Source organism: Musca vetustissima, unplaced genomic scaffold, assembly GCF_032173495.1.
Source record: "Musca vetustissima isolate MV318-11 ecotype Yass unplaced genomic scaffold, APGP_CSIRO_Mvet_v1 utg327, whole genome shotgun sequence".
NCBI classification, from domain to species: domain Eukaryota; kingdom Metazoa; phylum Arthropoda; class Insecta; order Diptera; family Muscidae; genus Musca; species Musca vetustissima.
Window position 1 is genome coordinate 33,446 of NW_026882053.1, and position 13,482 is coordinate 46,927.

General features: G+C 33.5%; 2 protein-coding genes and 1 long non-coding RNA gene across 3 annotated transcripts; 1 reads left to right on the top strand and 2 right to left on the bottom strand.

Annotated features, from left to right (window-relative positions):
* The first annotated feature begins 3,363 nt into the window (after positions 1–3,363).
* LOC133328191 (nucleolar protein 56) lies at positions 3,364–5,091 on the top strand. Its single transcript, XM_061536746.1, has 3 exons — positions 3,364–3,369; positions 3,411–3,813; positions 3,889–5,091. Exons 1-3 carry the CDS (start codon positions 3,364–3,366, stop codon positions 5,007–5,009), a joined length of 1,530 nt encoding a protein of 509 aa, XP_061392730.1. The 3' UTR covers positions 5,010–5,091.
* A 5,286-nt stretch (positions 5,092–10,377) lies between these two features.
* LOC133328192 (uncharacterized protein DDB_G0286447-like) lies at positions 10,378–10,800 on the bottom strand. Its single transcript, XM_061536747.1, has one exon. The coding sequence runs from the start codon at positions 10,798–10,800 to the stop codon at positions 10,378–10,380; it is 423 nt and encodes a 140-aa protein (XP_061392731.1).
* Positions 10,801–10,971: 171 nt separating this feature from the next.
* Positions 10,972–11,851, bottom strand: LOC133328186 (uncharacterized). The gene is made up of 2 exons (XR_009754277.1): positions 11,805–11,851; positions 10,972–11,033 (listed from the first exon to the last, which is right to left on the bottom strand). It is a non-coding gene; the product is annotated as an uncharacterized LOC133328186 (long non-coding RNA).
* Between the last annotated feature and the right edge of the window lie 1,631 nt (positions 11,852–13,482).

Below are 13,482 nucleotides of genomic sequence, written 5' to 3' on the forward strand. Positions count from 1 at the left end.
GATTCTATTCAGACTATTCCGAATACAATAAATGCATTCAATTGCATACTTACAACAAAAATTCCATTTTGCTATGTGTTCTCTATCTCCCTTAAATGTTTTACACTAAATTTGTCAGTCTATTAATGTTTGTAAATAGAAAATATTTGCTTTTGTGCCGTTCTTTGTTGTTAATTTATAGCGAACAAAATGCAAGAAGTCGGCCGTAATAAAAAAAAAACTATTTTCCTCTTGTTCACAGACAACCAAGTCGAAGTTGGTTGGGAATGATCGGCGTTAGAATTGACGTGCATACAATAGGCAGGTTTTATTTTTTCTGAAATATTTGCAATGTTTTCTAAAAAGTGTTTCTTTAACATCAAACGTGTTTTATGGAAAAAGAAAAAAAAATATAGTAGTACGTTTACATTGTACCTGATTACGTTACCCCAGTGGTTTAGCCTATGGTATAATTATTACAAGGTAGGGCACAGCTACCAACTGATTACAATTTTTTCTTAAGGTGGCTTGTCCCATCAAATCAAAATACATATTTTGTGTATGTGTGTGTATTGTTTTGAATACTATGTCAAATAAATTCAAAAATAAATTGGAGTAGCTCTCAATTTTCTATTTAATAATATTGTAACATACTTTTAAAACACACAAATTTCAAATTCGATCTTGTATATTACGTTATTACTAGCTTCATATTGAATATGTACGTGTAGTCACTTAAAAAACTTCATACTATTATATGTTCGGATTATCATACCTTTATAAGATATAGTCATTAAGGTTTAATTATTACATGGAGTAGTATGGTTTGTAATTTATTTAAAATCGGCCTTTGAGGCTTCAAATTGCATTTTTGAAAGAAATAAATAAATAAAATAAATTGAAATATATTCAAGTTTAATTGAAATGAAAATTATGTTTTTAACACGTTCTTCTGGAAGTAATTACTTTGTTATGGATGAAACAAACATTTTATGGTATTCCTGGATTTTGGGAAGAAATCATAACCTTTCATTTTTCGCTATTTTTGTTTTGTGTCGAAAAAATGTCAAATAAACACAAACACTTGTTGCTTATATTTATTTTATTATAGGCAGAAGAAGCCACACGTGCATAGTTGCTTTTTTGTTATTCACCTCAAGCTTCCCTACCTTGTATTCATGGCACAATGAATAGGTAGTCCATTTAGAGCAACTGATGTCTTGATAAACTGTTAAAGTGCGTCATTTCTACTTGAATTCGATGTGCAATGTTGCCAACCATGTGAAATATTATAAGGAAAAAATTGACAGAAGGTCGAGACCAGAACAAAGGTTTTTGTTTTGCTACATCACCTTTTTATTGCATCATGGGCATAACTATACAAGGTAGTCTCATTTGAGAAATTGATATTGGCAACCCTTCTTATTATGGAATTCATATATCAATTTGTCTTGATTTATATTAGGCGAGTTTATTTGCGGCAATTTTTATCGTTCTCTTTTGAACTTGCTCCATGCGTCTATACAAGGCAATTCGGTTTCCAAAATATTTTTTTATTTGTTGTTTTTTCACATTTAAATATATATAAAATGTCAACAAATACGAAAAACACAAAACGGATTGCCAGAAAATTGTCGGTACGAGCAATTTTTTTTCATTTCTATACCCCTTGCCCCTCTCTCCTACAAACAAAGACTTGCCGCAAGTAAACTCGCCTAATCTAAATCAAGACTTTCAAATAAAATGAGAAATAAATTCCATATAATTTTACGCATTGACATATTTTCAAACAAATTAAAAATATTTTTTTTTCTAAAACTCCTTATTGTTCTCAAGATTTAACTAAGAATGTCCAGGGATAGGGAATAGGAATGAGATGAGTAAAATGTTAAAAATATGCCGAATGAACAGAACAACTTGTTGCAGAGGTTTATTATTATTATTTATTTCTTTTTTTTTACAAAAGTTACCCTTTGTACTTTATATAATTGTGCATATGCCATAATTAGTCTTGATTTATATTAGGCGAGTTTACTTGCGGCAATTTTTATTGTTATCTTTTGAACTTGCTCCATGCGTCTATACAAGGCAATTCGGTTTCCAAAATATTTTTTTATTTGTTGTTTTTTCACATTTAAATATATATAAAATGTCAACAAATACGAAAAACACAAAACGAATTGCCAGAAAATTGTCGGTACGAGCAATTTTTTTTCATTTCTATACCCCTTGCCCCTCTCTCCTACAAACAAAGACTTGCTGCAAGTAAACTCGCCTAATCTAAATCAAGACTTACACAAGGTAGTGTCATGAAGGTATTTAATTCCAAGTTTTTAAAATTTTACTTTTGCTTACCATTTAACTGAAAATGTCCTCCTTTCAAAGGTACGCACAACACGTGTTCAGTGGCAATAATTACAAAATGTTTCCACGACAGAGGGGTCTACGATCCGAAACGACCCGAGTCTTACTCGGCCAACATCTGTCACCTCAGCCCATTGTGTAAAAGCAATAGGGCTGCTACAACAACAACAAAATGTTAAATATTTTGATGTTCCCAGCCTTTATAATCTAATATATAAGCTGTAGCATATGTAGATATAGCTTATGAAAGGATAAAAAAATGTAGATATTTATTATTGCATTTTATTGATCGCAAGTCCGGGAATTATGAATAGAAACTATACATTTTTAATTTAAAAAAATATATATCCCAATCGGCATGCCATGGCATAACTCTACAAGGTCATATGTTTCCAATTTTCTCATAAATTTGCCTAGACGGCATTCACCTTTCAAAATTTTAATGAAAATATATTCCTTCGAAATGCGCGCATAACATGTGTCCAGTGACAAAAATTGCAAAATCATTTATATTTATAAATATTTCGAAGTTCCCTGCCTCTAAACGCTATAGCTAAAAGTTGTAACAACCATGGTTAAATCATGGTTAAATATTTTGTTTAATTTATTGAATATATGCCAATCGACATTGACACTTGTGATCGAGTGAATTTCTGATGGCAAATCAGAGCTGTATTTATTTTCTTCAATATGTACCAGTTGTCATGTGGCCACATCGCATATGAAAAATATCGATTAGTTCCTGGAACAATCGATATCATGAACTATCGTGTCAAAAACAACGAGGAGCCATTCAAATGTCAAACTTTTTCTTCTTCCACGCACGTGTTGAGTCTCGTTGGTCTTGATTGAATTACTCCAATATTTGTGTGTAAAAGTTACAAAATAAAGTGAAAACGAGGCATATTTAAATTAAAATATGGTAAGAATCTACTAAATATCCGTAAATTTATCGTAAATGGCAACTTAATTCAAAATTACTTTATTTACAAACAAACAATATAACCTCGAAATGCAAACATGGGGGTATGGATACTAATTGGTATATTTTTCTATTTTCCTTGCAGTCTCAGCTATACGTTTTATATGAACATGCGGCTGGGTTCGCTTTGTTCTCCGTAAAGGAGTTTGAGGAAGTCTCGATGTTCCTACCCCAAGTAGAATCATCCGTTACCGACTTGGCCAAATTCAATTCAATTGTCAAGTTGGCTGGTTTTGCTCCATTCAAAACAGCTATTGCTGCCTTGGAGAACATTAATGCCATCTCTGAGGGTATTGTGCCACAGGATTTGTTGGTATTTTTAGATGATTTCTTTGCCAAGTTGAAGAAAAAGAAGTGCCAACTGGGCATTGCTGATGCCAAGTTGGGTGCTGCCATCACTGAGGCTATTGGTGTACAGTGCAGCCATTTTGGTGTTGTACCCGAAATTTTGAGAGGCATTCGTTTCCATTTCCACAAACTGATTAAAGGTAGGTGTACATTTTGTTAGTACTACGTTGACATGTGTTTACTAATCCAGATATTTCATTGTTTTGTCGTTTTAGGTTTCACCGATAAATCGGCTGGCATTGCCCAACTTGGTTTGGGTCACAGTTATTCTCGTGCCAAGGTGAAGTTCAATGTTCATCGTTCCGATAACATGATTATCCAGTCCATTGCCTTGTTGGATCAATTGGACAAAGATGTTAACACATTCTCGATGCGTATCCGTGAATGGTATTCCTATCATTTCCCAGAGTTGGTCAAAATTGTTCCCGACAATTATATTTACGCCAAGGCTGCCAAATTCATTAAGGATCGTAAAACTTTGACTCAAGATAAGTTGGAAGAACTGGAGGAAATTGTTATGGATTCAGCCAAGGCCCAAGCTATTATTGATGCCGCCAAAATGTCCATGGGTATGGATATTTCAATTGTGGATTTGATGAATATTGAACTTTTCGCCGAGAGAGTTGTCAAACTGTCCGAATACCGCAAGAAACTCTCGACCTACTTACACAACAAAATGCAATGTGTTGCTCCTAATCTGCAATCGTTGATTGGTGATCAAGTTGGTGCCCGCCTCATTTCTCATGCCGGTAGTTTGACCAATTTGGCCAAATATCCAGCATCTACAGTACAAATTTTGGGCGCTGAAAAGGCCCTGTTCAGAGCATTGAAGACACGCTCCAACACACCCAAATACGGTCTGCTCTATCATTCATCGTTTATTGGTCGTGCTGGTTTAAAGAACAAGGGACGCATCTCGCGTTTCTTGGCCAACAAATGCTCGATTGCTTCACGTATTGATTGTTTCCTGGAACAGCCTACCGCTGTGTTTGGTGAAACACTGAAACAGCAAGTCGAAGAACGTCTGAAATTCTATGAATCTGGTGAAGTTCCTCGTAAGAATATTGAAGTAATGAAGGAAGCTATTGGTTTAGCTGCAATTGAAGCACCCTTAAAGGTAGTAGACGAAAGTCAATCACAAAAGAAGAAAAATAAGAAGAAGAAACGTAAACTAGAAGAAGAAGCTGCCAATGGTAATGGTGTTGCTGCCGACGCAAATGGAGGTGATGCCGAAGAAGCTGCTGCTGAAGAGCCAGCTGCTGAAAATGGTGGTGGTGATGGTGAACCCAAAAAGAAGAAGAAAAAGAAGAAGAACAAAAACAAAGATAATGAATAAATTCATTTATATTTGCTCTATTTTCTTTTTTAATTTTTATGTAGATTTAAGCTTATTAAGGAGTTTTTTTTATCATTTCCTTACCACAAACCACATCCTCCCAAACAATACAAATAGACTTTCTTCCTAAAGCATATGTATTTCTATAGATTGTATAGATGTATATGTTGGTTTTACAAATTATGATATAGCCTGATATATGAAGTAAAAAAATAAAGAAATTATTTTTCTTACAAAAATCAAAACAATCGGAATTTTTAATATAGTTGAATGGAATTTAGCACACAGATTTATACGATGGGACGTTTTGGCATATATACTAACAATATAGGCTTTTGAAAGGGTTTGAATAACATTCACGTCCTTGGTAAGTATTCGAAAACATATCCTAGTAAAATATTTCGAAAAAATTAATCATGGGAAAATTTTAAAAACGCAAGTCCTTGGAGTATATATATATATATCCAGGTCCATTGAATTTATACTAAACCATTGTTGCAACTCTGATTCTCCTTTTATATTAAAACACATATTTCTTTTTTTTCAATTCCTTATTCAACTACATAATTTTATTTTCATATATAAGTATGTAAATTATATATCTGTTTGTTTAAATTCATTTAATTTTAATTGGGGTTTTATTTTTTTCACATGTAAATATTTTTTGTTCATTAATTACTAAAAGTTAATCAAAACTACAAGTTATTTGTTTAACTATTTTCATTTAAATTTTTTGTTTCTGTTTTTTCTTCTTTATCTTTTAACACATTTACAACCTTTATTTTACACACAAATACATAGATATAAATTATAATTGAATTGTTTTTGTTTCCTATTACTAAGGGGTCATCTAACTGCTGTAATTACAAATGACTACATTATTATAGTTTTGTTTATTAAATATTTTTTAAATGTATTTATAATATATATATGTATATAGTTCAGTTTAAAATCTAATTATATATTTTTTTGTTTTAGATTGAAATCGTATATAGGTATGTATATTAATCGGTTTTGTGTGTTATACACGCATACTGTAAAAAACAAAATGTATGTGTTAGAACAATAACCAACAATGAAGATGAAAAGGAAAATATTTTTTTTGTTTATATAGAATTTAATAAATATATTAAAAAATTAAGTATTACTGAAAGACCTGAATACATCACTAAATAAAAATAAAAATCAAATTGGATAAAATCGAGTACAGAATATGAACAATTGCCTCATTGCCGGAAGGTCTCGATTGAAGTTGGGCTCCATCGGCATATCCCCATTATAAAACAACACACTTTCCGATAAAGACATAACCCCCATATTTGCCTGTTGAGCCGCTTAACTAACGGCGAAACGCCTCGCATAATGGTTGGTGTGTAGGATTGCGCTCTGGCTTGCCTGTTCATTGCAAAACTTCGATCAACTCAGCGTATGCGTCTCTCATTTAGCTCAACTCGAGAGAAAACCCAACTGAAATGATTATACTTTGAGAGTTCTTGTTATCAAAAATTCTCAATATAGCCTCCATATAACGTTACCTTAATTTTTTTCAATTGTAATTTGAAAATTTTTTTGTATAACAAATTGTCAATATTCTTACTTGCCCCGGTATATAATGGACACAGCTAATTGAAACTATAACGAAAATTGTTGCATACCTTAAGGCGTCTGTTTATATTTAGCGAAGCCAACAAACAAAAATGTTACCTTTTCTGGCTTAGAATCTCAGTAGCACAGATTCTAATTTTGTAGTCAGTATCAAGAACGTTTGCGGAATTGTTAGGCATATGACGACTGATCGGTCTTTTTATCAGGGTCTCTGTGCAACGTAATGGAAATTACCTTAATGTTAGAAAATCAAAATACTTTTGTTATACATTTTCAATACAGTGGGGTTTACGATCAGAAATGACCGGGATGACCCTCAGTCCATAAAGTATAAAAGCTCTGGATGGCACAACATGGGACACAAATATGGAAACCTTGTTAGCGTCATACAAGACCCTTAACTGCGCTCGAATGGGTAGAATTCGTATGTCAGATGTCACCTTAGAATGAACGAGGTGCTTTATAGTGCTAAGTAGATGTAAATTGCCAATTTTAATTGAACTTCGAGGAATATTGAAGATTATATAGGCCCAAAGATTGAAATGTTCTATGGGAGGTATATCAAATCTTAGGCCCAAAGATTGAAATGTTCTATGGGAGGTATATCAAATCTTTGTCCGATCTATTCAATTTTTTGTCATAGAAGAAATGAGAAAATTAAGAATCCAAGGAAACAAGGAAGTATGAGGAGGTAGGTAAGTAGTTTCGATTTCTATAGAAATTCGGACAGAAGATATATTATAAGGGTTCTAATGGTGCTGTAGATTGAAGCAGGTTCCATAGTTGAATAGAAGCTTAGACACGGTGGGAAGTGAGCAAAGAACGCTTCAAAGTCAAAGAACGAATCAAAGTTCCGAAAAATATGACAGATTGGTGGTTTGATTGAGCCCTTGCTAGATCTGTACATTGAGATCCGCGTCTAGCTAAATCATCAGTTTTTCATTACCCGTGATGTCACAGTGTTCTGGTCCCCAACACAGCCGATAGTTATATGAGAGTGTTTCCAAAACTGCTCTACACTCGAGGACGACTCAGATTTGATGTTGCAGGATTTTTTGGCTTTAAGAGCCGCCTGACTATCCCCAAAGATAGTCACTGTAGTGCGGATAAGTTATTTGAACTTCCGTACGAACCTCATATTGCCCTTGATGAGATGAATCTTCCTCTCCGAAAACAAATTCCCATCTCGTTATACAAACTTGCGAAGATACGATACGGCACGTTTGTAGTGTTTCGCATCGGATGCTTCTCGGGCAGTTCCGACCTTTGAATCGTTGTCCGTTGATAGATTCCCCATCGTCGGACATCGCATCCTCTGTTTTTCCGGTACAAGTCTGTTCAGTTGGTCGAACAGTTCTCTACTCTGTTCCTCCACATTTCATTCACGAATGTACCAAAGTGCATTCACCTACGATAACTCCTACTATTTTTGGCCGCTGTTAATATGAACTCGTGACATAGTGGAATGTGAGTGTCCATTTACAAGCTTCCCCGAGGTGAAATCCGACATCACTAATCCCACCCATGGGCAAAAATCCAAATATCGCACAATCAACATGGTACTTTCGCTAAGACAGGCAAATCAGATGTTCGTCGTAAGCGCAACGTAGCCATCGTTATTAATTTCGTCCGAGATCGCAATCTTCAATTATCCACCAGCTTAGGAAATTGTGAGATTTTTTACTTCTTGGAGGCGATAAGTTAATTTTGAACTTGACATTCATGTCAAAATTAGCCTGGGGATCACCGTTCTTGAACCAAAAATTCTTAGGTGGTTTTCGATAACCTCCTTCAGGCTAGGAATAAAGTTTGAAAAGCTTTGGCTGGCACTTTCTGAGGCAAAAAAACGTAGACGACATTTAAGACCATCTGTCGTTCCACCCTTAGAACTATCGGGAGAAAAAGAGAGGGGAGAAACGTATTTTCAGATAAAAGAAGAAAGAACAAGAAAAACGTGAGCGTGAGCAAATCGAGATGTACAGGAGTCAGAATGAAGTCCGAAAATTCTACAAACACCAAACCGAAGAGGGGTAACAGCCACCTTTGAACGTTCAAGAAGTCCAGTAAACTCGGACCAACTGTGGAACTTGAGAGCTACAGCTTCGAGGTTGTCGAAGATTTTATATATCTTGGTACCGCCATAAATAAAACTAATGACATCAGTTTGGCCAACAGATGCTACTATGGTCTGAGCAAGCAACTCAAAAGCAAGGCCATCTCCAGACCAAACTCACACTTCACAAGACGCTGATACTATCCATGCTGCTATATGAATATGAAGCATGGGTATTTACGCAAGCAGATGAGGCAGCTCTTGGAATGTTTGAGAGAAAAATTCTCCGAAAAATCTATGGGCCGATCTGCGTTGCCGGTGAATATCGCCGTCGAATGAATCATGAGTTGTACCAGGTATTCTCGGACATCGCCATTATTAGACGTATTGAACTGCAGCGGCTACGTTGGCTAGGTTATTTTGTGAGAATGGATGAAGATGACCCAGCCCAAAAGGAATATAAAAGCGAAACAGCTGATGGTTCACGAAGAAGGGAAAGGTCACGAATAAGGTGGAAAGATCAAATAAAAGACAACATTGTCGAATATTGTCTTTCAAATTAGAAAAACTGCGCAAAAAACCGACGCGCCTGGAAATCTTTTTTTTCAGCCCGGCTTATGGATCGAGAGTTCTGTCACAAGCCAGCTAAATAAGTAAGTAAATGTTTAAAATCTCTCTCTCTCTCTCTCTCTTATACCTTATGAAAACAAAGGCTTTTTTTTATTATTTAAAATAAAAACTTCTCATTGGGTTACATTTATCAATTATACACATCGGTGATTACTTCTGTTGCACTCAATCGTATTTCTTACATTTTCAAAAAAAATAATAAAAAAAACACACTTGAAATATACAATTTTAGTTGCATATGTATGTATATAATTTGAAAACAAGTCTTATATGGTACGATCCTGTTTGACATTATCTTAAAACAAAAAGATAAAGAACAAAATAAAATTGGAATGAGGAGAAAAGGAAAAAACAAAAAACGAAATGACAATAAAACATTAATTGTGATTACAAACTTTTTTTTTGAAAACAATATCATTATTTATATATAACTTTGTTTTTGCATTATGTCTACAAATATAATTCAATAATAATCCAACATTATTAATAATACAATTTGTTTTTAAAAAAAATACGTATATATTTGCTAAAGAAAACAAAAAAAGTTGATAGAAACATAGTTTGTGTTGTGGTAGGTAACCTTGGGATATTTTTTTAAAAACTATATTTTTTAGCATAGTTAATTGAGGCTATAAATTAGCTGAATAGCCTTGGGACATACACAAATTATTATTGCCAAAAAATGCTAACAAATAATACAAAATAATCATGGAGAAGAAATATTGGAAAAAATTGAAAAAATATATAACCTTAAACAAATTTTGATAAAACAAATAGTGATTTAGTTGATTTTCAAAATATATACATATTAATGATTTGATTTCGATTTTATTGCTATTAATTTCAAATCATTATAATGTATTTCAATCAATCAATTTAATACAATTTTAAAACCATAATACTATTTAATTGTATTACAAAATTTGTTGTATGGGAAAATTGAAAATAGTTTAAAGGTTACATTAAAAAAATTAATCTGAGAATAGCGAACAAAACTACATATTTGGAAAAAAATTACAAAACAAAAATTTCTTCTTTTTTTTTCAAATGAATTGAATGAATGATTTATGCCATTAGATATCATTGAAAGAAATCAAATGATTGTATATTATTGTTGTTGTTGCTATTACTAGTAATATTATTGTTGGTTACGTTATTATTGTTATTGCTAATAAATCCCATTTTTTGAGTTGTTGGTTGCATCAGGTTATTCATTTGATTAAAATTAGCAAATGGCTGTGATGACGGAATGTTCGGTGATGTTGTTGCTGTGGTGGTGTTATTGAAAAATACTGGACCGCCAATAACCGGCGCACTGGCCAAACCAGGTGAAATAATACCCGCTGCTGCAGCAGGTGCCCCAAATGCAGCAAAATTACCCATAACGGCGGGTGCCGTATTGGCGGTTTGTATTGCTAACGGGGTCTGTTGTGGTTGGAGTGGCGATATTGATATTGGTTTCATTTGTGGCATATTAGGATTTTGCACTTTGAGAGCATTCATTGAGGGTGCCGGAGCATTTGATTTATTTGTTTTACTTGCAAGTAAATTGTCTAAATCGATTTTCAAATCGCCAGCTTTCAAGTTGTCCGACCAGGTGGAGCCGACCTGTACCGGTGTGGAGCTGGCGGCGGCACTAGAGTCGGCAGTTCCTGTTGATGTTTGCTGTTGCTGGTTAGCACTGACTGGTTGCAATAGATTATTGCCAGCACTGGCAATTGGTGGAAGTATATTGTCTGGAAAGAAAGTTTCAAAATTGAAATGATAAATAATTTAATTCGAAATTATTAGAAAAAAAATAAAGATAAATTGTTTGAAAAGAAAAATATGGATTTGAAATAAAAAATATAAACCAGCAAAATATAAATCAGGTTGATAAAGTTTAAAAAAATGCGGGATAAAAAATATTTGAAATAATTAGAAAAGGATTTGAGAAAATCAGCTTAAATTATGTGCTGATAAAGGTAAAAAAACAAATGCGGGATAATTTTTTTTTAATATAGAAAAGAATTTGAAATTACAGGAAAAAGTGTTTTAAAGAAAATATAAAAAATAAATTTGCTGGACATTCTTAGGACTATATTTATAATAAAAAAATATAAATAACTAAACATTTATAATAATTTAAATATTTCAAAGATTTATAGCATGTTTAGACATGTATAAAGTTGCAATTAAATGTATTTCTATATGAAAAGCAGTGAACGTTATTTGCAATACTTTCAAGTTTAGTTATGTGAATGAATGGTGACAAAGCAGAGCAATACATACGGAAAGAATAGTTATTGTAAAACAAATCACAAGGTATGGGGGTAGGAGAAGAGTGATACCTTTTATTTCTTATGTGCTATTCAAGAGAAGTTCATTTACCATTTCTTCTTTGTGTGTGTGGGGTATTTATTTTTGGTGAAAATACGATTTCTTTGCTTTTGGTGCTTTCATTTGTGATTTTGGTGCTTTTATATTTTATATATTGTTAGGTATTCATTTCATTGTTGAGAATTTACCTAATGGGTCCGCGGTGGTACTATTCCCGGTATGTTAAGAAAAGCTTAATTTTTTTTATTTTACATTATTTTTCACAAGTATTTGTTTGTAAGTAATACCAATAAATTAAATAAAATAAAGAAAGAAAATGGATAAAAAATGACTTTGGTTTAATTTTGAATTCAATTACAAATTTTATACAAAATTTAAAATGTTTTAGAACACAAATATATTAAAATTTATTTTTGGAAGAAGAATATCTTACAATGTTCATCAATAATATTTACAAACTGAATAAAAATTTAAATAATAAATTAAATACACAAAAATATTAGTTTTATTATTACTTTTTTCACTTTAAATGTGTGAGTTCTCGTGTATTCATATACATATTTTTAATTTGTAGTGTAACCTAAAGAGGAACTACATTAGAAATATAATTTCACAGTATTTCACACTTCTCGTCTCTCCATACAGGCTTTAATTTCTGTAATAGAAAAACGCCTAACACTCGTGAATATGGATATATTTGCTGCAACTATACCTTGACATTGAGGCTAACTTCTCCTATTTTTGATTTTATACTTATAATATGTAAAGAATATGTAATAGCAATACACCAACGTTCGTTAATAGATTGAGAAGTGAAGTCATCGACATAACCCTCACTAATATGGACGACTCTGAGGTTATGAACTGGGAAGTATCTGAGAAATGCTACTTCTCGAACCATAGACTGATATTTTTCCAGATTCCTAGCTCCAGAGGTAAACAGAAGCTTTATAGGAATCTTTGGAAGACAAACTGGGACAAATTCAAAGCAAAAATAGCAGCCTCAATCTTAAAGATCTCAAAACGGTTGAGGATGTTGAGGAAGCTGTGAACAATGTCACGGTCCCTCTTTTGAAGGGCTATAAGGTTTCATGACCTTGAGAAAGGCTGCAAGGAAAGCATACAATAGAACTAGTAAGACAAAACTCAGTACAGATTGGGACGTTTTTGGAGAACAGTTCAATAGGAAAAAGAGTGAAATCATGAAGGCTAAACGTGAGTCTTGGGTCTTCTATAGTGAGTCAATCGATGGAGTAAACGAAGCTGCCAGATTTCGCAGAGTATTACTTAAAGATCCAAAGACTATAGGTAGTATTAAGCGAAGTGACGGAACGTGGAGAACGTGGTAATGAGAATCTTGATCTTCTATCGTCAACCCACTTTCCTGGTTGTAATAATGAGGATGTTCAGCGTGCGCATCAGCATTTGGAAAACACTATAAGTTACCCAAAACTGTTATGGACGATAGTTTTAAACCCTATAAATCTCCAGGCCCAGATGAACGAGTATTAGCCTCTCTGCAAGACATTTTTAGGGCTTGTCTACTTCTATCGTACATACCTAGTCTATGGAAAGAGGTAACAGTGACATTCATCCCGAAAGCCGGAAAGCCGAGTCATATGCTACCAAAGGACTATAGACTGATTAGCCTCTATTCTTGTCTACTCAAGACTTTAGAAATGTTACTAGACTCAGAAATTAGAAATACTATTGATCAAAACGAAATTAGCAACTCCCAGCATGGCTACATCAAAGTTAATTCAGTGGATACGACCTTACATGATGTGGTTGGACGCATTGAGAAGAATATGGAGTTCTTCGGCTACACCTTTGGATAGCCAGAGAACTCGATATTGAGGGAGCTTT

Bases quoted from the DNA above. Each gene is read 5' to 3' on its own strand.
- LOC133328192 (XM_061536747.1), bottom strand. From the start codon at position 10,800: ATGAATGCTCTCAAAGTGCAAAATCCTAATATGCCACAAATGAAACCA.
- LOC133328191 (XM_061536746.1), top strand. The intron at 3,814-3,888 runs GTAGGTGTACAT...TTGTCGTTTTAG, and splicing joins TTTCCACAAACTGATTAAAG to GTTTCACCGATAAATCGGCT.